This window comes from Syngnathus acus, chromosome 5 (genome assembly GCF_901709675.1).
Source record: "Syngnathus acus chromosome 5, fSynAcu1.2, whole genome shotgun sequence".
Taxonomy (NCBI): domain Eukaryota; kingdom Metazoa; phylum Chordata; class Actinopteri; order Syngnathiformes; family Syngnathidae; genus Syngnathus; species Syngnathus acus.
The window spans coordinates 7,004,171-7,030,525 of record NC_051091.1 but is presented as its reverse complement, the minus strand read 5'-3'; the positions used below and the strand labels follow the sequence as shown (position 1 = coordinate 7,030,525).

Genomic DNA, 26,355 nt, shown 5'->3' with positions numbered 1-26,355 from the left:
ACTTAGGGGATATTGCTGTCGTAGCGTTTAATTATTTGAAAATAAACAAAAGTGATTTCAAATAAACTATTTTAAAACATATTGCATGTTTTAATATTGGTATTGCAAATATTGTGATTTCCCATTTTAACCCACGGGGCGAGCTATTTTCTCTCGCGAAATAAATTGTTGAATCTTTGCATCTGTTTTCTCTAAAGTCCACATCATCCGATTTTTTTTCGCTTAGAACAAACATTTGGACATTGTGTCGCTTGTTTGAAATAGTTGACGTTCGCATAATCAGCTTCATTTCCGCAATCAAAACTGAACCATAGCAGCGAGCAGACACTTCCTCCAAGAGTCGAAACAGTGAAATGTGGTTAGCAACACCGCTTTGAGATAAAAATACTAAACGTTTTGCTCATAAACGAAGGAAAGAAAATTCCGCAGCAGCAGCCAGCGTAGACATTCAACCATTCAGGTGTGGTTTATTCTTCAACGGATGTTTTTAGTCCATATCGATTTACAAGCACTTTTCGGAGACGGACGACTGCTGACACTACTGAGCTGTACAATATAAATAGAATCTGCCATTCCTGCTAAGCTAATAAAGATCATGGAATTGAAATGAGTTGTAGAAAAGTTCTGGTTGACATTTTCTCATGACTAAGAGAAATCACTCTTCCTAAACTATCTTTTGTATTCACTGTAACGATTAAGTAACTAACTTGTGTCCATTTTTCTTATGTTTATTTTATGCTGCCATGTCAGAGAGATGACAGCAAGCACCCCTAGCTACCTGTGGTCCTTACAGGATGTCCTGGGTCAAGGGGCGACTGCCTGCGTCTACAAGGCTCGAAATAAGGTAGCCTCTTGTTTTTTTCAATACACGTGTTTGTTTACCTCATCTCCATATCTCTATTGGCCTTTTGTTACTATTGTGTGTATGATGTCATTTGTTTAGCGGACGGGTGAGTTGGTAGCCGTCAAGGTGTTCAACTTGGCGAGCTACAATCGCACACCCGAGGTCCAGATGAGAGAGTTTGACATGCTGAGGAAGCTCAACCACAAGAACATTGTCAAGCTGTACGCTGTGGAGGAGGTAAGGCTCCCCTTTCATGCAGGGACATGTAATCGAACGTTGTGAAAACTGGAGAAGTTAAACATGAAATGCCAAATGGAGTTGTTCTCTTTTGCAGCTGCTATCCAAACAGAAGGTCCTTGTCATGGAATTTTGCTCAGGGGGAAGTTTGCTCAACCTGCTTGAAGAGCCAGAAAATGCTTTTGGCTTGTCTGAGACGGAGTTTCTCACTGTATTGCAATGTGTTGGTAGGTGAAAGTTGTCATGTCATTCAATGTACACGGGATCCTTTGTCCCTTCAGTGCCCCCTCCCATTCTATTTTAGTGCAGGGAATGAACCACCTTCGTGAGAACGGCGTGGTGCATCGGGACATCAAACCCGGCAACATAATGCGGCAGACGGGCGAGGACGGCAAGTCGGTCTATAAGCTGACTGACTTTGGAGCAGCGAGAGAGTTAGAGGATGATGAGAAGTTTGTGTCCATCTATGGAACTGAAGAATATCTGGTAGGAAATCTCAGTAAAAGGAGCTGTGTGTGATATTGGTGTGCAGCAGAAATAAGATTTACAACGATTGTTTGAACTGCCAGTCATTTCTAACTTGTCTCATTGTTTTCATCTGTAAGTAACTTGAAACATTTGTGACCTCTTCTGGGCAAAATGATTAACGCACCAACAAAGTTTTATTTCACTCCTCAGCCATATTTTTCTCGTCCACTTTTGTTTATGTACAGCACCCAGACATGTATGAGCGTGTGGTGCTCCGTTCGCACCACCAGAAGTCCTACGGAGTGAGCGTGGACCTGTGGAGCGTCGGGGTGACCTTCTACCACACTGCCACGGGGTCTCTCCCCTTCATGCCGTTCAGGGGGCCTCGAAGGGACAAGCAGACCATGTAAAGTCATAAATAATGCCAACACTTGTTTAAGTTATTGTTATTAACTTGCGATTTGTTGTGCAGGTACAAAATCACCACGGGGAAACCGACGGGGGCCATTTCTGGATTGCAGCGGGTCGATAACGGCCCAATAGAATGGAGCTCATCCTTGCCAGACAGCTGCCAACTGTCACAGTAGGTCACGTCCCTGAATATTGAAACTTGGTTGTTATTTTAAATAACATGTATGATTCATAAAAAAATCATTGTGGTTATGATGCTTTTCTTCATTCTCAACCCATGTCAATTTTTAATGTCTCTATAGGGGTCTCAAGATGCATCTGGTTCCCGTACTTGCCGGTATACTTGAGGTAGACCAGGAGAGGTGTTGGGGCTTCGACCAGTTCTTCACGGCCACGACGGACATCCTGCAACGACAGCCGGTGCACCTGTTTGCTCTCCAGCAGGCTATGGCGCACTGTGTTTACATGCATCACTACAACACGTGAGCCTGCTCCAAAGTTTCTTTAACAACACACGATTGTTTGTGTTGGATAGCCATAACAGTTCTTGGTTTTGTCCATCTACCTAGGGTGAGTGGTTTCTTTGAGGAGGTGGCCATGCAGACTGGAATGGATGTCCAGCACCAGCAGCTGCTCTACTTGGGCCATGAGCTCCCACTAGAGGGCAGCATGAAGGTGGTCAACCTCCCTCACACGACAGCTGCACGGCCTCTCATCCTGCTGAGTCACGGGCTAGAAGCAAACAGCAGCCTCCCCTTCAAGGAACGTAAGACGCACTTTGATTTACAGCACATCACTATAATTGTCTGCTACAGTCTGCAAATTGATATGCAAGTATATGTCAATAACTTTCACATGCATGTATCCCATCTGTAGCAGAGACGCCGATCATCCCGGCCAAGTTTGACGTCATGGCCGACTACAACTTCACCAAGGTAGCGCCGCTGTTATTCGTTACGTTCTTGCCACATGGGGAAGAGAAACACTTCATCAAGTCATTGTTATCTTTCCCTTTCTAATGATATTGAAGTTAATAGTTGGAGTGGTCCACCAATATCTGAGGATGATACAACTGCTGCACTCTCACAGAGAGCTGTTACTGGAGGGATATTACAGTTACATGTGAGGAGCATTCTTGTTCTTAATCGTGACCCCAAACCGGAATTTCAAATAAAAGTAGTGACAAACAGAAAGCACAAATAAACACGACGACTGTATTTCAGGATGAAGTTGTGCAGGGAGTGTGGGGAAGCTATGCACAGTATTGCCCAAATCAGCATTCGACTCAAGTCCTGCCTCGGCTTACAACACAGGATCGGCACCCTGTGAGTCCGCTTGCACACAAACTGAGCAAAATAAAAAAAAAATGTCCCCCTCCCATCCTAACGTTTTCCTCTCACGTCTTTCCTATGACCAAGAGATCACCTCGCTTCGGAAAACCAGGGTGCAGCTGATAAGAGTGACAGGTTGCAGCAGGTAAGCAATGCCATGAGGCGCTTAGCTTAAATTGGGTCACCGGAAATGTTCGGACTAGTTTCAGATTAAAGACGAGGGAAATATGTCTTCGGGTCTGACCTATTTTGGTTTGGCTGGAGAGGGAGACAATATTAAGCCCAGTAAAGCTGACGTGATTCATGACACAATGTCGCCGTCGTCATCCTTGCAGGTCAATGAGCACCTGCCCGGGTACGCCGCAGGCATTCGGGAATTTCAGAACCGCCTGGATCGCTTCCAGATAGAGCAGGCCAAGCTTGCCGAGACCCTCAACAGTGATAAAAGGTACAAAGCAGGAAGTTGCCATTTTACGCTGGTCTAACTTTTTATCTTTCGTCTCCACCAGCTGTCAGAAAATGCAGATGCTTCTTCAAAAGATCGTGGCCATTCATCAGCTTTACCGTAAAGACAGACTCGCAGGCAGTATGTACGCGTCTCTGAACTTCACATCCATATTCCTGTTGGCCCAACTTGACTTGTTATTTTCTCCACAGAATTGTTATACAACGATGAACAAATTCACAAGTTTGAAAAGTATGTGTCACACTTAGCCGCCCTCCCTGCCTGAGAACTTTTTCGTCTCACCTGCTTCTCATCGTCTTTGCTAGAATCCACCTGTCCTCCCACATTAAGCGGGTCAAGTCTCTCACCAGAGACAACTGTGTTCCAAAGTACAAGGATCTCTTGGACATCACTCGGACATGGAGCAGGTCAGAGCATGTTTCAACCACAGAACTAAATTCTTCACCTTGGCCCATATTAGCGTCACTTTAGACAGAACCTTTTGGTCAATACACATTTAAAGTCCCCGTAAAGTGAAAATAAAGGTTCTCTGAATTTGACACACCACTGAGAAAAGTGTTGTTAACAGACATGACACGTTTGAATCATTTCAAAAAGAGGCAAGTATTTATAAAATGTTCCTACTATGTCTGCAGAGTTTTACTAGAAATGCAGAACCATCTACAGGACTTCAGTTCCTTCAGCACAGGCATGGTGGCTGATCTTGAGATAACGGAGCAGCACCAAAACAAAGTGAGTCGGAACCTGTGGCTACTTGTCAGTATCAATGAAAACTATTTTGTTGTGCGTGAATGTAGTATAGTTTCATTTCAGAGGTTTATTCGATTTAGTGGAAAAAAATAATTGTCACAATGAATGGCAAAATTGCCCGTGTGGAATTTGACCTCATTTTACTATTTTATATTTGATATATATTTTTCGTGACTATTTTTCGGTTGTAATTCTTTTTTTTTGACTTGTTTGAATGCAACATAGACTCTGGACAGAATCTTGGTCACGCTACAGCCAAGCAGAGCAGGACCGCAGCAGCAGGAAATACCGCTTAGGGACAAGGAACAAATGGTGTCCAAGTCTGTATGCTTGTCCATCTGTACAAATGTAGATGACATATAGTTGGCATGCTAACACGTCTATCTTTGTTCCAGAATGTACCACCTAAAGGAAGAAATGGAAACTCTGGTCCAGGAACTGCAGTGTAGCAACGCTATTATTGAGAGGTCAGTAAACGCCACCGCGCTTAATGTACTGATTTATTTCAGCGTACGGCATATCCTTCTTTTTTTCCGCAGTCTAGAAGCGGTGAACTCCGCAGTGGCTGCGAGGCCGAGCTTGAGCCGGCCCGCCACACTGTGACGGCGCCTCGTTTTAATTGCCTGGTGAAGGCTTGCGGGATGACTGCTGTGATGCTATCAAAGACTGCCTGCTGCAAGGGGAGCTGAAGACAGCAGATTGTGAACCAATTAAGAGATAAGATTCACAGTTGGGGGGCAAAACACCACAGAGGGATTTTTTTGGGTTGCCAGCGTAATACATCCCTATACCTCGAAGAAGCAGAAGTTTTCCATCTCACTATCAAACCAAAATGATCAATCTTCCATGATGTTTTATTTACTTGAAGCACACAATGTGATTGATCAATCAAAGCCACTTCAGTAGTTTTCATTTGAAGTCGTTTTCTAGTTTGTCCCTGTGTTTCCATGTAGCAAGTAGTACTATTGTTTTTTATGTTATCTGCACAAGAAAAACAGGGTACTTACTCACAAAAGGATATTTTGTTAATTTAAATGATGTCAGGCTATAATGTACTCTTTCAAACGCTTCAATTGTACATCAGTGAGTCTACCGTATTTTAATATTTGTTGCACGAGTAGCTTTCATTCTTATTTGTTCTAGGGGGTAATTTTGTCAATATAAGAAAAGTGAAAGTAAATACATATTTAATGCCCCCTTGAGTTTCCATGAACGCTTCTGTGATTATGACTCACTATGTTCTGAAATGTTAATCTTTAAAAAAAAAAAAATGTTGGGGGTGTTTATGTGCAGCTCGGAGAACAAAATGTCATAAGTTTCATACTTAGTCTCTGCTTATTTAAATGTCCTTTATGAATTTGTGAGTCTGTTTATGTCCGTGGGAAATTATGGAATACCAACCATATGCAAGTTATTGTTTGATTACTTGTGCATTGGTCTAATTGGTAGCCAAAATATTTAATTTGAAGAAAATATGGCATGGTTCAGTCAGAGCTGTCCTATTATAGTCCACTTTTGATCGGAGCGCATTCACTTTGCTTTGCGAGCGCGCCCGCAGGTTGTGAAAAACTGTACGAGGCTGGTGACGTCACGGGGACTCATTGGCGTCAGGCGCGAGTCGAGTCAACATTCAAGGCACGGAAGGAGCACAACACGCCAGACACATTAAGCACTTAGCAGTCGCGATGGCTTCTGCGAGTGTGGTGGGCCAACACCCGGCCCAGCACAGACTGGACTCGGAACCGCTTCTCCGAGTCTTTAAACCGGCCGCCAGTAGGAAGAAAATCACCCTTCCGAGGAAGTCTTCCTGGGAGAAAATGATGTTGAGGAGATGCGGTTCCGTCACCGCTGCGAATCAAGCCGGAACGTGCCATTTGCCTGCAGGATCAGCGGCTGATACGACAGTCGGTGGGTGCCGGGGAGCTTCGTCTGCACCCGCTTCGCCACGTAGCCCGGACCGAGCCGGGCAACAAGGCAGCGGCGTGCGCTCCGACTGGCGCTCCCCGGTGCGGGGAGACACTCAGGACCGCAACGCGGAGGCTGCGCTCCAGCGTTCCCCCGTCGATGTCACGAACAGCACGTCGCTTGCTGCGCGGCACCGGCAGCATCTGCACAGCGGACGGGAGCATACCAACAAAGAGGTTGCACACCAGAGCTTTTTTACCTCGGGGTCCTCCCGGAACGAGAGCGGGGGTCTTCCTTTGGACCGGCTCACACAAGGCAGGACCGGAGTGGTGAGGTTGGCCCGCACCGAGCCTCCCCGCAGAGAGGCCTGGGCCATCTTTCCGCGGGCGTCCGAACTCCAGCTGACGGTCGACAAGGGCGCAGGACACCGGTTCGAAGCCAAGGCAGTTACGCAGGACTGGTGTGACGCTTGCAGCCGCCAGATCACCGCACAGGCCCTCGAGTGTCAATGTGAGTACTCCAATATGTATGTGTATGCTTTTGCCACAGTAGAGTGGTTGTGCACAATTTTACCACACTTCTAGTAACAATGGACTCTCTACTAGTGTGCCCATAGTTGTTCTACTAGTCCACCCATTTGCAAGGACAAAGAGCGTAGTAGTAGCCAGACCTTGACTGCATGCTCAAAAGTCCTTCCATATACAAATAGGCATTTTAACGACCTCAAATGTTGCACATTTTATGGATATCCAATGTGTGCATACTCCAGTATGAGTAGTCGCAGCCTCCCATCTCACAAAGGGAGTACAAGTTGTTGTGGTAGCTGACATTTTGCTCCACAGATGCTGCCAACATTTACCCATGGAAAGCTCATTATCTTGTCCTTCCAGCTTTGCCTCCTTGTTCTCACTCCAGGATTTACGGCTCTTGTTTCAAGAGAAAGACCGAAAGGGAAAAAAATGCTGGTTTTGTCATCTTGAGCGATGTGTTGTCTTATGCATTCCAGAAAGAAGCATTTAAAATGGGGCCTATTTATTTGCAGCCTGGTGAATATGTTGGAAGTGTTCTGCCGGGGTCACGTGCTTACTGCTGACATCACAAACACCTGTACTGCCTCGGTCAAGCCAACTAGGTCACAGTGGTTTTGGCTGCTTTGGTAGACATGTTTGCAAGCAGTGTGCAATAATAGATTTAGCCTTTCAAAAGGACCTATTATATGCATCTATAAAGAGATTTTTGCTTTATCATCCATTGAAGCAGTATCATAGATTTTAAAATAGTTGTAGAGAAAAAGGATAAAAGGGATGATAGACAAAAAGTAGCGTAAGATGCGAGTCAGAAGGGTTACAATATAGAATGCGAGCAAAGCCTAGCGAGGAGGTCCGCAGCACTGCAGGGCTGTCTGATTTAATGTTCCATCAGCGAGTGGCCGCCCAGTGAAGCGAGAGCAGAAAGATTACCACCGTTCATGAGTTTCTTTGGAACGCTCACACAAAAAAACTTAAATACTTTTATCGTTTGCAGTTAAAATTCCAGCTGCTGACCCTAAGAATAAAAGGTCCACTCACTCTGCAGCGTATTCTCACAAAGCATTAGATGTGCAGAAATACGGGGTAATTTAAAAGTCGCCATTTCTGGACTAAAATAGAAACTGCCCATGCATGCGCACATGATCTACTTTCAACTACACCCATGAAATAACAGGGATGGAGTTGGGAGTTCCTGCAAGCAAAAACAATCATTTTGTGATGCGCGTGATACTTCTTTATTTTGTCCTGTCCTTCACTCCGTCTGCCCGTTTACGCTTTACGCTTTTCTGCATGTGTGGTTTCTCAATGTTGTCTCAGATATTATCAAGAAGAACCGATGGCTATCTTGTTTTTAACATGACTTTACACTGCATCTGAAAAGCCTGGGAGCGAGGGGAGGGGGTGGGGGGCAGGTTGGCAGCCAGTTTAATCCCTGCTATGTGTCTCCTGCCTGGGATTATGTCTGATGGATGGAGGGATTGGGATTACAGGCATGGCTGACGAGTCAGATGTCACATTTGGTTTTAATTAAGGCTTTGAGGCCGACCGTGCTGTTGTGGCACCATTTAGCAGCTACCTGCACTACTTGTACTGTATGTTGACTGACATTATAAAGTTTTTTGATTTTTATTGTGCTGGGCAAATCTATTTTAGCATGCTTGTCAATTTGGCTAAAGCTCCCCTGGCACACTTGCCAATTAAATGGAAAAAGAGTAGGCAACATTTTAGAGTTCTGAAAACCAGGCCTAATTTGTGGCGCAACGCAATTCCTAATAATTCCCATGGAGTCCGGAAGTTGGCTCTACATGTGGTAAACAGTGTACATTTGTGACAGCGTGTTCTTGGAGCACCTGAACAAATGTTGAGTAGTCTTCATTTTTCAGTCCATCTCTTCCTTGGTCTCTTTTGGTCTACAGTACAGGCCTTGTTTGGGTCAATTCTCTCATCTGTTCCACATTGGTTTTCCACAATGCGCCATTCACGGTGGAAGCAACCCTCAAAAGAAGCTTCTGTTCAATGGCTCACAAACGTCTTGTCCCGATCAAAGTCTTCTTAAAAACATTCCGCTTGAGCTAATGAGTCTTCAGTCGGAAAGAAAATGCTGACTGAAGAAGAAAGACCATCATCCTTCTAACTGACCCCATTTAACATCTGTTATGGTTCATGTGTTCACTGTCAGGTCTTTTTCCAAACGAATATTAAACAGTACAAGAGTTTCCATCATGCAGTGGAGTTTGGATTTATGATTGTGATGACAAATTGAGGTTAGGAGATGAGAGACATGGTATAAGGAGCAGGACCTTGTTGCCACCGTGCCCTGCACACAGGAAAGACCTTCAGGCAGTCTATATTTAGATTGCCCTTGGCAGTTGCATAGTGCGACTGCAGAAGGACAAAGCAAAGACACTCCTCAGAAAATGTTACCTTAAAGCTTTGTGATTGTAATAAACAGCGGGAGCACAGGTGAAATTAAAATAACGGCGGAACCTTTAACTCAGTGGTTCCCAACGACTCTTGAGTAGTCACTCATACCGATACCAAGTACCGATACTACTAGTACTTTTGATGCATCAAATCAAAAATGTCAATAATGATGAAACATTTCAAATCATTTCTAAAATACCTTTATATTGCATTAAAGCATTTTCCTTTTGAAATGCATGAAATGAATGCCCTTTTTCTATTATCTTTTTCTATTTTCATGCATGTAAGTTACATAAATTGCATCTTATCAGGCATCTGTCAAAGATGTATGTCTTTAGTTCATCGTAAAAACACCACAAGAGGGCGGCCAGTGCCTCGATATAAAACCGTGTATCGGCCCGATACCGATACATGGTATCGGTAATCGCCCATCCAACAAGATCTTACATGCCTATTGGACCTATGAAACTGGATTGCAAAGAGAGGATGAGAATGAATAAAAAACAGGTTGCAAGAAGGTGAAGGCTGGAAGGAGCAGGAGGAGGAGGAGGAGAACCGGTATGTGTCGTACAATGACGTTGATATCGCATGCTGGGGTCTCTGTCTCTTTAAGCCAGCCACACAGCACTGCAGAGTGTGGGTGCTGCAGTACAGACCGTCAGAGAAGCGTTGAGATCACAGCAATCGGACCATGGAGAGAAAAGTAGCATCTCGGGGCTCGGAGGTCCGAGCAAAGTGAGAGGCAACAGAGCACTAGCGGGGCGAGGAGTACCGGCGGAGGGGTGGCAGAGCGAGCGCAGAAGGGGCTCTTCGTTCGAAGCGTGGCACCGGTGGCAGAGTGGCTGCGCTGGGATGGCAGAGGGGGGCCATGGGGGGGCTGGCGTTGGGGCAGCCCTCTGGGGGACAGGAGCAGGCGGGGGCAGCAGCAGAGAAGGGCCAGCGAGGGCTATGGGACCATGCCCTCCAGATGGTGCCACCATGCTCAATCCATGGCACAGATAGCACCTGGCCAAGACGGAGGCGGGAGGGACACAGGGGGCAGGTCCAGGAATGCAGAAGGAGTCACGGTGGGGAGAACATTCTTTGGTCAGGTGTCTCTTCGTCTGGACGAGGTACGGGGGGACTCGGAAGGGGAAGTCAGCGGCGCCTGCTTCGGGCAGGTATCGCGCCGGCTGGGCCGACTTTTGAAGAGGCTGCCCAAGTCCCGATCGTGGAGTGACGGCCTGAGGATCCTCCGGAGGTCGGCCTCCAACGGGTCGCTGCTGCCCACGGCAGGTATGACCGCAAGAGTGCAGCTCAGGCAGAACCGGCAGAAAACTGGGAGTTCAAATTGTGCATGAACGGAGGTCCGCGTTGTTGCGATGAAAAGACGGATCGGTATTTTGTTTCCCAAAGGGGAGATGTGATGAGTGGACACTTTTTGTCTGCGTGGCTCAAAGACAGGCTGGGAGCCAAAATATGTGGATACTGTGTGTGGATTGTGACCATTGCTCACTTTCTGTGCCCCATCATGTGTGAACAGCCTGCACAAAGAGTCCAGATGTGCTGAAATCAGCAGAAAACAGAACAAACAGATGCAGACGGGTCTGCAATCGACAGAAAGAAAAAACTGGAAAATCCAATTAACTATTGAATTTCATATTTGGAGCAGGATGTTCATTCGTACGGCATCGATTGTTTTCCCTTGTTTCCAAATCCAGCTCAACTAATGTAGCTTGGGACAGCAGATTGATGAATGCCTCATGTAACTCAAGTGCAAACTGGTAACAAAAAAAAGCTGGCCTCTGCAGTTTTATTGATTGGCTTCCACTGCAGGAAACTGACAGCTGAAGTTAAAAATAGATAAATAAAAAAGATATTCCATGTTTTTGAGCCTTCCCCTTCCCAAAGCAAAGCAGCCTGTGTTGTCACAAAAGGCTTTCGAAAGGATCAATAGCACAGGATACCGCAAGAAGATAATAGATATTTTTAGATGGCGCTCCCAGTAAGGAAACCCAGTTAATCCTCGCTCCCTCCTTCTTTGCTATCCTATAATTATCTTCTGTCACACACGATCTTGCTTGGTCCTACTTTAAGGACATTTTCTCAAACGCTACGATTGAAGTTGGTGACTTTAGTGGTTAGACATTATGACTTGGCAAAATTACCTGCTTGAAACCGAGTTTAATAAACAAGTCTGAAATTTGAAAACAAAAAAAGCACGGGTAGGTTGATGCTATAATAAAACTGGGTTGTCGGCAAAATGGCACGCTTAGAAGCAAACGTGACATACTTGCCAAACCGTGTAATTATAAGGACGGCGTCGCCGCACGATACATCGGCCTACATGAATTTCCCCAAAGACTTACCATCTGTAACACAGATAACTGGTTGAAAGGATTGCGTCTACCCCTTGGGGAGCTAAGAACAGTTAAAACTGTTTTCATCTGTATGAATTGCCAGTTTGATCTCTGATTTAGAGATAAGCTCACTGAGACTGAACTAATACGTTAACCTTTAAACCTTGACCTTTAAACCTTGTCTTTAGTCGTAATCTTGAGTTGTATTCTGGCAAAAGTTGCAAAGAGGCATTACAATAATATTTAGGTCATACTATTTTTGGAAAACCGACTGTTTGGGTCCAAATTTCAGTGGGACTTTACCGAAAGGGCGGAGCTTAACAAAATGCAGTCTGCTGATTGGCTGACAACGAGTTGCAATGGATTTGTATTGTGTTGAAATCATCAGTGGCATAAACCGAGTCACTCTGCAGTGATGTCACACGTTAGATCTCACCAGCCCACCCACACAACGTGCTTTGGAAGAACAAGCCGGATGTATGACGTGTTTTTTTTTTAGAGGACTAAAACAAAAATATGAAAGTAGGTCTGAAATAAGAAGCGAGTGGGATCATTTTAAGTGCTCGACGTGGGCGAGTGTTTCACAACTAAAACAGTGATGTCATGCATGTATTACACAATATAAATGTCAACTCTGTGTCAATTTACTTTGCTGCACTAGTTACAAATGTACATAATTTGCCAACTGATTCTAACTTCTGGGCTGGAATGCACACTAAAGCTTTTTAAGTCGTTTTTTTTAGAGATCCATGTGTGTCAATTCCATCATTATTGGTCAAATATCTGTATATTTAACAAGAAACAGAATGCACCCCAGTCACTGTTAACTTACTCACCATGAAAGCTTTTAATTCTATTCTATTGCGCGGTCTGAATTCACACGGTGAAAATAACCACCAAAGTAATGGTGTGATGGCCGCCCACGTGAAAGCACCACTTTGAGACTTCAGCTTCTTCCATTTGCATCTCAGCCAGCAAAAATCCTTTCCCAAACAAACACAATTAAATTCTCCTCTTGTTTATTTGGTGGCGTCTGCATCTGTTGCCAGACAGGGAGAAAGACCATGCAGTAAAATAATATATCATGTTGCATCCACAAAGAGTTTTCTTACCGCGCACTTAGTAGGTGAGTGCTTATTAAGACAGCAGGCAACAATATGTTAAGTGCATCAACTTTAATTCCTCGCGATATCGTGAAGGGATGGGCTGCATTAGCTGCGCCGAGAATATGGATAGCTCTTCTAAATGAGCTACGATAGGATGATGGGATCAGACCGGCTAAAAGATGCTCTTAATTCCCTCATAAGACGCCTTTTGGGTTCTTTTGCGACCGCGTTAATAGCATGGCTTCAGATTTAGAGTTGCTTAAACTCGGATTTACCCCTCCCTCCTCACCTAGATATGGTGAAACAACAATGCGACCACATCATGTCGCTATCTGGTGCCGTACAGACATCCTAACACAACAACCAGGCTAATCTCCATCTTTCCCCTCCGTCTCTGTTCCACACCTACTGTCTGTATGCTTCAAAATAAAATACTCCAGTTATCCCCAGCCTGTTTCTTGAAGAGGCCATCGCAAATTACGGAAGATTTGGCTGATGGCAAAACATTCCGACTCCCCGGGCTTCCAAAGAACTCTGAGAGCATTGAGTTTGCAAAATTGGAGTATATCTAGAAATGTTCCACTTAGCAGGCCTCCAAAGAGACAAGCTGAGTGCAGTTCACAACTCAAGCGCAGTGATGGCTCTTCACGCAAATAGCACATTTAATAATACTGTGCTAAAGGCTAGCTTTGTTTTATTATTTTCTACAGTGTGCTTTCGACAAAGTTAAAAATAAAATAGGACAGGATTATGGAGTTAAAATCAAAAAGCCGATGAGTCACACATGGGATCAAGGGGGTATTTAAATTTTGGCACAAAACTGGATTTCTACTGGTGTACCACATGGTTGCGTTCTAGGGCCTCATCTGTTTGTTTCAAGTCCCATTTTGTTAATGTATAATGAGGTGCTTTTGTTATTTGGCTTCTCTGATGTGGCTTAGTAAAGTACGTGACAACATCACATTATTGCTGTGATTGTTGGTACAGCTGTTATTAGGATTTTTGCAACACACCCTTGGCTCAGCCTCATTGTGTTGCGTTTTTCTTTCATTTCACATATTCATCCACATCATCACTTCTCTCTGTCTGGAAGCAGTGTCATTGACGTTTGGAAGTAGTCTGACTGGAATGTTGGGATGCGGGACGTGTTTGGTGGGGGTTATGGTGGCGGTTGGGAGGCATCTTGCAATGGAAGATTAGCCGAGGTCAGCGGATTATAGCAACACACAACATCGCAGTAGACATAAACTTACTTCCTTGCAAAAACTGAGACTGAAATTGAAACTGTTGTCAGTGGTTGGCAAAGAAGAAATGACAATTTTTTTTTGCAGAGGTATTTGATAAATGGCCTGTTTTCAAGTTGTACACCTTGAGGCTTCTGCTCCAATAAATACAAATAAGAGTTAAATCCTGTCAATGAGATTGCAGGAAAACTTGTAAAATCCACACCGAAACAATCAGTGACATCATGAAAGCTGGGTGGAAAAAAAATGTGGACTTGAAACTGAAACTCGACTCTAGCGACTTGTCATCGTAATGTCAGGTTTCTTTGTTTGCGTAACCACAAAACTTTACACAGATACCCCCTCAGAGTTCTCACACTACTAAAAACCAACAACACAGTAGACACGACACACTGGGAACAAAAGAAAAATTGTCAACATGCCTCACTGACCTTTACAGACATGTGGGTCCATTTGCATTCACAAAGGCTGAACTGCAGCCTATGTGCATGCGCACAACAAAGTGGATCCATTTTGATTATGACCAACATAAAAAAAAATCCAATTTGTCCGTGCAGACTGCACTCTTGAAATATTGTTGTTTAGTGTGATACAAATCTGTAGCTTTATCTTATCGGCGTGGGAATAATGTGATTGTTTGGTGAACCATGACATGCTGGTAGAAGCATTATCATCCTGCTGTGGGCATGTCAGAAAGGAACATTTCCAGCTCCGAGTGTTCCTGGTGTTTTCCTCACACTTCACTCAACAGTAAGACAGTTAAACACTCCTCCCAAAGTTGTAGCTGAGCAGCCAACAATAACCATCATGTCTGGAATTGAACATGACTGCGCCAATTTAGGGATCTGCTTTTGTGGTTGCTTGCCACAAGGGGGCAGCAAAGCGTTTTATTTGCAGGTAAAGCAATCGGGAAAATAGATTAATTTACTCTAATTAATACGTTACAGTTTAGGAATTGACATGGCACGCTTTGGCGGGTACTAATTTAGTTCATGTCCCCCCAGAAAGAGCATAGCTCAAGTAGACGACATATTTAAGGAGTATGGTAAATGATTAAAAATGTTTTGTCCAGTTTAAAGTGAATTATCTGTGTGGTTCCAAAATGATCCCTGCTTAGTGATGCGCCGCTGTATTTTTTTTAAATGATGTCATGCTAAACCAAAGTGACTAAATCGAGGCAGGAAAGGAGTTCCTCTCCTCCTTTCCTCTTCGAATTTCCTTACCCTGCCGTCTTTCTGCAGTGACCTCCAAAGAGGTGAGCGCAACACAATCGCTTATCTGAGCGCTGGCCTTTCCCTCCCCGACACATCCCTGCTGTCAGCAAGACGCTGCCTCCCTGAGCCATCACTCCCATCACATTGCGACTCTTCTCACAGGGCACCTAAAATGTCTGTGTGTACTCTGACGCACACAGCACAGTGCAACACCCAAAAGGTTGAATAGTCCGGAAACTGTTCAATTTGATCAAATTGAAAAAACTAAACAGCACTTGTGGCATTTGGCGTCATCTGCGTTAAATCATGTTTTTATTTTTTTACAATTGGTGACAGGGGCATTTATTGAATTGCAGCTGCAGGAATATGTACATAAAATATGTATACATGTTTATGTACTTCGGTATGTTTCTCCTGATTGAAAAAGGAAGTCATCTATTTGAGGGGGCTGTTTATTTATCTATTACCCGCCAACTAATTGCAGCACAACTTTCGTTGGAGTCATGGCCTCTATTTGAGAAAATATTACCATACAATGAGCCAAGGGAAGCTTGTTGCCATGGTTACAGGGCTGATGCAGCGCTCTCGCTATGATTTAGAATTTGATACTTCTGCATCGCAAAAGTTGTGCTGGGAAACATTTTCTTAAAATGACCCATAGCTGCATCTTTTGTCTACAGTTTATTTTGTCATTCCCCATGCGTGTGAAAAATTTGAAAGGATTAAGAATCATTGTCGCCTCCAAGCTGCAGTCCTATCGTTACCCGAGTGCTTTTAGAATCTCATTTTTTTTGCCTTGTGCATGGACTTTGTGATCAAAGGCAAAGACACTTTGAGTTTGCGTTAAGCCTCTGGCCACAACAACATTATTTTGGGGACGTTTTAGGAGCAGAATGTAAATGCATTCCTGTCAAGCCAAGCAGTAAAAGATAGCTAACAGTGCCAGTGCTGCTATTCTGGTACCTTGTGTTTGTAAGTGAATTGTCAGTATTCTCGTGTACTGCATTGTGTGGTATCCATTTCATGGTCCTTTGCATGTGGGGTCTGTTTGAAGGATCTGGTTTATTTATTCAGCTGCATTTGTTCTTGCTAAGAAAATATAAAATAAAACGTGATATTGCTGTGCTTCTATATGGATCCAATCACAATAAAATGTAATCTGGAGTAATGAGGTTTTTAATCATGTAATTGAATGTGAATTTGAATCTTGCCACTAGGGAGCGCTGTTGTCACTATTTAAAGGAGGTTTGCATTTGTGCAGTGGTTTTCAAAATGTGGGGCAATGAGTCTCCCACGGAAAGAAAAAACGAGAAACGTTTAATACATGTGCACAGTTACACTCTTCATAAACGAGGATTTTATTCATGCTAGATTACACTCAACCCAACATTTGCCCACGTCTACACTTCAATTGTGTGCAGAAAGCTATTGCTACGGTATTATTCTTGAATTGTTGACTTTTTAGTACTACTTAAAGGCAATATTTTATAATAATTTCAAGTCAGGTGAAAAGTCATCACGTCAAGTTTTTTTTTTTACTGTCTCAACTCACGATACCAAAACATTTGTCTGATAGATGCACAGGAATTAGAACCAAATTAACTTTGTCCTAACAAGATATTTTGCTCTATGCAGTACCTTACAACATCAATAATGCAATTAATCTGTATGATGCATTTAGTTTGACTGCTATGTTTTTGCTTTCCTCAGATTGCACCTATACCTGCCATCTGGAATGTGAGAGACAAGTCCAGTTGGACTGCAACCAGAAGGACAACAAGCCTGAAGAAACTCCATTTCCCAAAAGCCACCGCTCCACAGCAGAACACAGAGTAAGCATTTGAAATATAATGTACAGATGCATTACATATAAAATAGCACAGGTGATGTTTGTGTCAATTGCACAGTGCTCACCTCAACATCTCTTCAAGCCCACACTGTTACGTAAGCACTCTCTTCTTTTAAGACATTGACAGTAAAAGGAAGTCCTCTTAAACATAAACCAGACCTCCATGACTGGCCAAATTTGTGGCTCAAGGATTATCTGATATCGTTATATAAATCACTTCTCCAGGCGCTTCTATCTATTGTGTGCTAAGCGCTCTTGGGCTCACAGCTGCAGTCACCCACACACACACACACACACATGAACATGCGCTTCAATTCCACACGAGTGCGAGTCATACGAACACACATACCTGCATCATAATTTTAGAAGTCAGTGGGCTGACGAGACCAAATTAGAACCTTGGTAGCGAGCCAGGTAGTACTCCACTTTGAGAGAGCGTGAACAAACCCACTTGTGTTATCACGCTGACCCCAAAAATGTTTGAGATAAGGGAGCGAGTGACAAATGAAGGCTTTTTTTTTTTTTTTCGCCAAATGTCACAACAATTATAGAGTCTAGCTATAGTTGTATGAGCGAGCGGAAACGCTGCTTAATGATTCAATTTAATGAGCTGAATATACAGCTCAGTGCTACTGCGAGGAGAAGGAGAGAAGGCGATTTATTTCCGTTGTCTTCTTTACTGTCTTACTGTCATTTGCTTTCCTTTATGGCTCAGCGTCCGCGTTTGTTTCAGGGATCAACTGTGTGTAGGTCAGCAGAAAACAATTCTCGATGGCGCGATTACGCTTGTAAAATGATTTGCCTTTGTCAATGTGTGTGGCTTTACCCTTTGTTTGTGCCGGCGTTTGGTTTTATTATTATAATGTATTGACACTTTAAATAATCTTACAACTATCTTTTGAACGTATATTCAAGAAATCCATTATGTCAACCACGAGAATGTTATTGTAATTTAAAGCTCAAAGTGCCACAGTGAGAAGCTCTTATGTCAATGAAACTTTTTGTGGCCAGCGCTTTTCATGACTGGCCTTACAAACACAACTCAGAGTGCATTCGATGAATTTAAAACCACTTTGCCTTCCACGTAGCCACAAGGACATAGATGTAAACTGCGTAGAGAGAATCCAGATGAGGAGACCCTATCTCAAGTTGCGAGTAAATCATCACCTGAGTAGATTTGAACCTTGAATTACACACACATAGAAAATACATGCACATACAAATGTAATGAGTATTCATACATTTGAGTGTTTGGGGAATTGGTGCCTTTCGGAGCACGGGTCAAAGGGTCGGAGTGAGGTTAGAGGTCAGTTTAATCATTCTCGTGTAGGTAATCTCATTTTTATTACCACTAGATCAACTCTTGGTGACGGATTTACAAAGTCCATTAAAATCGAGCCATTTCGAATATTTCGAACAATAGTTTTGGCTATTTTGTTTTCCTGTCATTCAGTGTAATCATGAATTGAGCTGAAATGTCATTCGCTATTTGAATTGTTAAAAGATGACATAGCAGAAGCTTCTCTTTTTTTTTTTTGTGCTGGTTATTGTAAACTGGAGTCACACAGCCCAGCTGCTAACTTCTCACACGGCGCTTTCAACCTACACACATAACTGCCATCTTCCCCTACGGTACGACCGTCTACGCGTGTTCCTGTCATTTCAGTTCAGTTGTGGCACGCAACGATATGTAAAACAGGACCTCAGTCATTGACTTTCCTCTCTCTTGCTTCAGCGAGAGGAAGTGATGTTGCACTGCAGAGAGCGGGGGAAGGGGGAGTCTGTTCTCAGGCTGATAACCACAGATGGTCGAGCGAGGCTGCACGAGAGAGAGTGAGCCAGAAAAGCCCGTGAAAAGAAAGAGGGAGAGGGAAGCACCACCGTTCCTGGCTTGCATTGCCAAAGCGACACACTGAAGAGGAGAACGTACGTGGCCGCACGATGTAGATCAGCCGCTCTGCAAACTTATCAGCATCACTCAGATGATTACCAAGAAGACAGGATGCGGTGACTGTTAGTTTGCAAGTGCAGTCAGGTGGGTTAACTTGACACCCAACTGTAAAGTGACTCCAGGACACCGGAGGACAGGTAGTCTCGAGCTTAAATGGTGTCAGTGCAACAAAAGTCTCGGGGAGGAAGTGAGTGACATCTATGCTGCTTCGTGGATTTCCTGGTCCCCCAACTCCTGCAATCGCCGTCACAGGTGGGGACTCAAAACCCTTTGAGGGAAGTCTAGTTAGGTTCAAGCGGGACTTTGTCGAGACCTCTCCATGACTGTCAACACGGAGCCGACCCCTTCCATGACCAGCAGTAACAGCATGAGCAGCGGGTATTGCAGCCTGGATGATGAGAATGAAGACTTCACTTTCTTCACGGCCAAGACCTCGTTCTTCCGCAAACCGGGGCATTCCGTTAAGGTATGAAACTTTTGTGGGTATCCATGGCAGTGAGCAAATGAGTCGCCGGTGGTTTTTTTTTTTGGCCAACTTTGGTTGTGAAGACAAGAAAAGCAGAAGTCTGAAGAGGAAGTGGTTATTACTGTAAGCAGCCTCTTGCTGCATGTACACATGGAGAGTCATCCATTATTTAGTAACATTGATCACGTCAAGCCTTGATATCTCATAACTGTATCCGTCATGGTAGGGCGCACATGGATCTAATATTGTGGCATGTATGAAGGCCACAACATCGTTTTTAAAATGAGGTAATCATGTCAACCTCTTCGGTGCGTGGGAGAGGTTTCCGTAGAAACGAAGCTAATACTCTTCAGTGCGTGTGCGCGTGTATTGGCCACCGCTTAACTGTAGCAGGTCATTTTTTTGCCGTAACCACGGCAACTCATTTTTTTTTTCATCACGCAACACAAAGGCTAAACATGATATTTGCTTGTGGCAATACTATGCATGCTATTGCTCTTGATGGAGCACTAACTCGTGTAATAGATACTAACCTCCTTGAAAGCGTTTTGTTCCTTCGAGAGGGATTTAATAGAATTGCATCACTGAAATGTTTTTATTTCTGAAGACACTGATCATGTTAATGGTTTCTATTGATGGGGAAAATGAAGCTTCATATTTACTTCATGAAGCAGTTGTATTGTATTTGAACCATATGTATTTTTTGACTCCTCTAGATGGCACTCGCTGTTCAACAAAGACTACGCTGACTTGCCTATATTTAAACCAAATGTAGTGAAGGCCTATGTCAGAAAGGCACAACCCACCTCTGTATTTCAGTCATTTTTGTCAAATTTAAAAAAGAATTAGATGAAAAACAACGATTTATAATTTTAGTTCGGCCATTCTGCCAAAATGAAAAGAAAACAAAAGCTCAAGTAGCATAGCGACTCCACCATCGTCTCGCCTTGTGTGTCTAATTTGGCCAGGGAACAATCCCTAAATAATTGACCGGCTGTGTAATCAGCATGTGCGCTTGGCTTTGCTGTTAGCCAGCATCACTGTTGTCAGCTAGTGAAGCATGTTATCGCTTATAGCCTGAGGAAGATGGTTGTAAATGACATTATGGCACTGAACTATAGAAGGGAGTGTCTCCTCTCTACTGGACATTGGCAAGCATGCATGTCCTCTTTTCCACGGGTTGGAATATGAAAAGTAGTTTGTGTGTACACTGTGAGCTGCAGCGCAGGTGTATTGGTTAATGGTTAGTGCATCGTCTCTTTGCATTTGAGCTTTTTTGGATGTTATGAAACACACATGCAAATACTGAATGTTACTGGCAACCTTTCAAGCAGTCACATGACCTCACTTGTCCGGTCTCATCAAAATGAGAGAGCATTAACACATCCTTATGTCACCCTGAGGTGTGAGCGTGTCTGGAAATATTTGTGTCCTTACGTCACAATCAAAGCTGGATTGAATTCTGCAACAGGATTATATTCTTGATGTGCTCTCATTTAGTTGCCATCAAGTATCTGAAACAATGAGATAAGAAAGAAGTGAATCTGATGGCAGTCCTATAAAAGGGAGAAAGTGTGGTGGGAGGGTCCCACAAAGTTCGAAGCTACAAATATTGTTTTGTAATCACTGTCGCTGGTATGCAGAGAAACCTGCCTGTGCCTGTGATGCATTTCAAAGCTCACACAAACGCAGGAATTCCTGCGAGGGTCTTTTCAATGTGCTTGCCTTTGACATGGGAGGACCTTTAGATGCATATCATACATATTCCCCAGATGCTTTTCTTAGCCTCCAATTGTTTCTGTTCATGCTTGAGTATTACGTAAGCAGCTCAACTTTCAAAGTCTGATTTTAAAGGGGATGTCAACTCAAATATGCTCTTTGTAATTTGTTCTATGCGGCACCACTAGTCAAAACAGTATTACAAGTATATTTGTGGAGACTAGTAACTCGTCATGAATCAGGATTAACAAAATGGGCAGGAGGCCACAAGTTGCTTCATGTTCCAAATAAATTTGCTCTTAATTTGAAAAGAAAAAGGTTCTCCTCCTGTCACCAATGAAATGAAGACTTTTACAAAAACATCATATACCCTTTGTTTAAATATAAAACATGATGTTCTTATCTTGCCGAATACTAACCAGGATGAACTATGTAGATATGTGAGCTTTGTGTGCTGTCTATATCCATAGACATACAGTACACACATTTTCTCACGTGATAAAAAAAAAATTCCAGTATTCCAGCACGCAACCTGAGGACTTCCCTTTGGAAGCAATTCCTGACCTGCATTCGCTTACTCCTTTTCACAGTCTCTTTCCCGCTCTCTCTCTCTCTCGCTGGCCCAGATAATGCAAAGGAACAGAGGAAGGAAAAAAAAATATATATATATATATAAGATAGAGAGGATGCATCCCCGTGTACTATAAATAACCTAGTCAAACTGTGTTGCTAAGGCTGGCTCAGCAGCTTCTCTTTCATCATTTCTTCTAGCCCTTCGCCGTTCTCTACATCCCCCCCACCTCCACCTCACCCCCTGCTTCTGCTGTCATTGCCTCTTCCATCCCTCACCCTCCTTCTCTTCTACATAATAAGTGCGAAACATGGCACGGTGTCAATATTCGGGTGCAGTGATGCCGACTGAGTTGTTTGTGCACTTCATATGCAACATTTCCTGTTCCACTTTTCAACGGCAAAGCTGTTAGCCCGGAAGAGCACATTTAAATATGAATATAAAAATGTTGCCATGCATTCTAATCAGCTTGAGTCAGAGGAGCATATTACAATACATTTCAATACATCTTTATTTATATAGCACTTTCACAACGTATGGGTTTGGAGATAATAGGAGACAGGAATTTTATTGAGAAGCAACCACTGCAGCTACAAAACGAGGATGCGCTGACTGTGCTAAGCCAAGCAGAGGCCCTCATTCACCTTGTGTTTGTATGAGTGTTAAAAAAAAAAAAAAAAACTTTGCCATCAATTCATGAACGGAGTTGGTGCCTTCCTGGGGGAGGCAGCACCATCTTGTGGCTAAGATCAACATTGCATGATTGCGTCTCTCTTTCTTTCTTCCTGGCAACAGAAGAGTGAGGCAAAGGAGGAAGAGCAGGGGGGCGTAAAAGACCTTCCTGAAGGAGAGGTGAACACCAGGATAGAAGAATATAACTCCAGAGTGTCAGAGAATGGCATGAAATTGGTGAGTTGTCATGTCCTGATCTTTTCAAAATAACAAATATAAGAGAACTCGGGAAAGGATATTGGAAAACATAGAATTGGGCAGTAATCCTTTTCACAAAATGTCATGCCAGTTCTTTCAAACTTTGCTAGCTTCATAGCAAACAAACATTGACAAGCTAAGGCCAGTGCAAAATAATACCCACCCTTCTTTGTGCTTGCAGGCTTCAGACGGCTCCTACACGGGTTTCATCAAAGTCCATCTTAGGCTCAGTCGACCCGTCACAGTGCCGGCTCTGGAGGAGCCGGTCCTGGGAGCTCCTGATGGCTCCCCATCAGAACGCCAAGACTGTCGGCAGGGTGAGGACAGAACCTCCTTCTACCTCCCATGTGACTGCGTGAAACAGTTGCACATCAGTTCCACGACGACAACCAGAGAGGTGATCCAGGGCTTGCTGAAGAAGTTCATGGTGTTGGACAACCCTCGCAAGTTTGCCTTGTACAGACAAACGCATCGTGATGGACAAGGTGAGTAAACACCTCGAAATGTCACACAAACATACAATGGAACACATTCCAATTGGTTAGGTTTTGTTTTTGTCAGATTTGTTCCAGAAACTTCCTCTGTGCGAACGTCCCCTTCTTCTCCGACTGTTAGCAGGGCCTGACCCAGAGCAGCTCAGTTTTGTCCTCAAGGAAAACGAGACTGGAGAAGTAGAGGTGACCAAGCACACATTTGTTCACATTGATTGTACGCTTCTACGGTCTTTCCAATTAGCCAATGCTGTGCTGCCATCTTGTGGCATCTTAGGACATTACAGGAGTACAAAAACTGCAAATAGCTTAGTTTGGCATCAGCACTTGTCCGAAACCTTGGTGGTCTTGTTTGGAATGAAAAGCCATTGACACCCAAACGACTAACCGAAATATAATGTGCATTTTATCAACAGTGGCATGCCTTCTCCGTCCCGGAGCTCCAAAACTTCCTGGTCATTCTGGACAAAGAGGAGGCGGAGCGTGTGCGAGCCGTGCAGTCTAAATATACAATGTATAAGCGCAGACTACAGCAAGCTCTACAGCAACACGACCCCTGACCCCCCCGCCCTCACCTGGTACCATGTGACCTCAACACGGGGAGAGATTTAACCCTTTCAACACTGAATGGCCACCTTTCACCGCTCCAGTGACCTGCCATCTATTCAAACAGCTTGGAGACGTACACACAGACACACACGGGCTTTCTCAGGACAAATAGTACACACGCACACACACTCTTTGCTCCAGGAGACTTTCGGGGTGTTGGGACTTTAGCAAGACTGGGACTACAAAGTGTTGTATTGCTTTTAAGAATGACCCCTTCTCTTCCTGCTACTGCTGCTACTGCAAAGTGTTACTTATGCATGAGTCTCTTTCAGCTCCCAAACATAACCAGACACCCATTTAGAATGAAATTGAACGCATGATTACCTTAGTAGAATGAAAGGACAATCATTCCGAGTGTGTTTTCTTTCACTGAAATGTTGGCTGTGATGCGCAAGAATTAGGTGTTCATTTGATTGCTTGAATAGAAGAGGAGGGATGGAGTGGTGCGAAACGTTCGGGGCTGTCTGGTGAACAAAGAAAAAAAGCTTTAAAAGCAATTTATTCAATCCTAGAGTTAAGCAAGTGATAAGTGTGTGTAATAAGGTCCAGCCTCCTTTCAGGTGACGAATGTCCGAGGTCCACCTGCAATTGAAGCCATTTTATGACTCAAAAACACTGTTTGTGCGCATTGGATGATTCTATTTGCAGCAAACTCAGAGGAGCACATCCAACATGGTGATTTTAAAATGTGGCAAACATATTTGTATGCTTTTTCAATTGACAAGTGGCGCTTACATTGACCAGCCCCAACATTTGGCACAGAAGTTTTCAGAGAGCTCGTCAAGTGTGCTGTTTATTTAACAATTGTTTTCTATTGTGGTTGTAGTCATTATAATCCTAGCCGTATCTAATTACACATAATTATTGGCTCACAAGTGGTTATTAAATATTTTTGGCTGTACCAGTACTACAAGTTTGATCAGATTGTGCTCAACTCATTTTAGGACTAAAAAACCCCAAATCTACTATCTTAAGAAAAGGCTGTGGGCAGCAAAAAAAAAAAGAATGAACCACCAGTTTGAAATTTCCACAGGTAACTTCCACGTGAATTAAAAGTAACAAAGAGAAAATCATCATGAGGGTTATGATGTGCCAATGATGGGTTTGTGATGCATACCATGTGATAACTACCCAAAGTAGACACTGGAAAATCATGGTTTGTTGTGTTATGATGAATATCATTGTTCTTTTGGCATCATTGTGCGTGTGGAGATAATGTGAATTTTTATTTTTTTATTTTCTCTCACACATGCTCATGTGGCCTCTTATCAAAACGTGCATTGTGTGCATGACTTCCATCTTCCAATTAAGTTGCATGAATGATAAATCTGACTTCAAATCATCTTTTTAAGCAATTTCATGTAATATTTCAACCAAAGAATTTAATAAATTCTCACATAATTATGTTGTCATTTTAAAATAAACGATAAGATGCCACTTGTCCATTAGCACTTTGTTAGCTTAATACCATAGTTGCGTGAGTCATATTTGGACATTTTCGGCAAACAAGAGTTCAGGTATCTCGATTTAACTCTTAACGTGGTATCACAACCTGACTGACAGAGAATCTACACAGATTTTTTTTTTTTTTGGACTGGTGATTTTGCTATTAAGCTAACAAAATGCTTGTTCTACTGTGCAAAAGCAGAGCTGATCCTGCAGGCAGTGCCTTTTGTTCCCCGTGTGCTGATGTAACTGCACATGTGCCCAATGGATGAAGTTTGTCCCCGAATACAGGCGGCTCCGTATGCGTGCGCTTGTATGTATGCAAATATTTGGTTTTCTTTGAACTACTGTCACATGTTACTTCACTCTCTTCCATCATTTGTCATTCCAACAAACCATGTAGGCGTGTGTCTGACTGACTGTTATTTATGTAATTATATGCCCAAGGGTTGAGGCGTTGGTTGTCACGCTTTTTGACAACTTCTTTCATTTGACTTGAAAAGCGTGTGATAATTATATCAATAGCGATGTACAGACTATCAAAGTGAAATAATTAATAATAATAAAAAAGTTAGCTCTTTATGGAAATCATCTTGATGGGTTTGTCATTTATAGTGTGATTATTGCATACCAGTGTTGGATGGTTCTGTCACCTTCTTGAGCTCATATTTCAGTTTTTTTTCCTTGTACTACATGACTCCACGTGGATAGACAGATTTACTCTTGAGCAAAAATACACCTTAGGTGGGATTAGGTTTCAAAAATTCCTTCCGCACAGATGGTCTTCCCATAAAGTTGCAAACGACAACAAATAAATAAAAGGAGAATTTAAAAGTGTCACAAAATCAGATCAACAACTTTACTCATCATAAACTATAATCCCCGCTCATCTAAAAACATAATGCACACATATGTGTGCACACAGAATACATTTATCAGAACATCATCAGCCACAACAGAAGGTGATGATGTCACATGTTGGGCTTGGTGCAAATGCATGCAAAATCCTCAAGTTGTGATTTCGTGTTCACAGATCCTGATAGGCTCAACACAT

At 43.2% G+C, this 26,355-nt stretch overlaps 2 protein-coding genes across 5 annotated transcripts; both read left to right on the top strand.

Annotated features, from left to right (window-relative positions):
- The first annotated feature begins 271 nt into the window (after nucleotides 1-271).
- Nucleotides 272-5,709, top strand: ikbke (inhibitor of nuclear factor kappa B kinase subunit epsilon). The gene is made up of 21 exons (XM_037251547.1): nucleotides 272-460; nucleotides 751-844; nucleotides 944-1,081; nucleotides 1,179-1,308; nucleotides 1,386-1,567; nucleotides 1,795-1,955; nucleotides 2,022-2,132; nucleotides 2,263-2,442; nucleotides 2,530-2,726; nucleotides 2,837-2,895; nucleotides 2,991-3,082; nucleotides 3,184-3,285; nucleotides 3,379-3,436; nucleotides 3,627-3,739; nucleotides 3,801-3,877; nucleotides 3,949-3,988; nucleotides 4,063-4,164; nucleotides 4,393-4,489; nucleotides 4,733-4,827; nucleotides 4,903-4,974; nucleotides 5,047-5,709. Exons 2-21 carry the CDS (start codon nucleotides 755-757, stop codon nucleotides 5,108-5,110), a joined length of 2,160 nt encoding a protein of 719 aa, XP_037107442.1. The 5' UTR covers nucleotides 272-460; nucleotides 751-754; the 3' UTR covers nucleotides 5,111-5,709.
- Nucleotides 5,710-6,122: 413 nt separating this feature from the next.
- rassf5 (Ras association domain family member 5) lies at nucleotides 6,123-25,889 on the top strand. 4 transcript variants are annotated; one of them, XM_037251548.1, is made up of 6 exons: nucleotides 6,123-6,922; nucleotides 16,980-17,101; nucleotides 22,621-22,734; nucleotides 22,937-23,240; nucleotides 23,317-23,432; nucleotides 23,663-25,889. In XM_037251548.1, exons 1-6 carry the CDS (start codon nucleotides 6,193-6,195, stop codon nucleotides 23,804-23,806), a joined length of 1,530 nt encoding a protein of 509 aa, XP_037107443.1. In that variant the 5' UTR covers nucleotides 6,123-6,192; the 3' UTR covers nucleotides 23,807-25,889. The 4 variants fall into 4 exon arrangements, with proteins under 4 accessions (XP_037107443.1, XP_037107444.1, XP_037107446.1 ...); XM_037251549.1 differs by lacking the exon at nucleotides 6,123-6,922 and adding an exon at nucleotides 9,923-10,641; XM_037251551.1 differs by lacking the exons at nucleotides 6,123-6,922; nucleotides 16,980-17,101 and adding an exon at nucleotides 18,796-19,535.
- The last annotated feature ends 466 nt before the right edge of the window (nucleotides 25,890-26,355 follow it).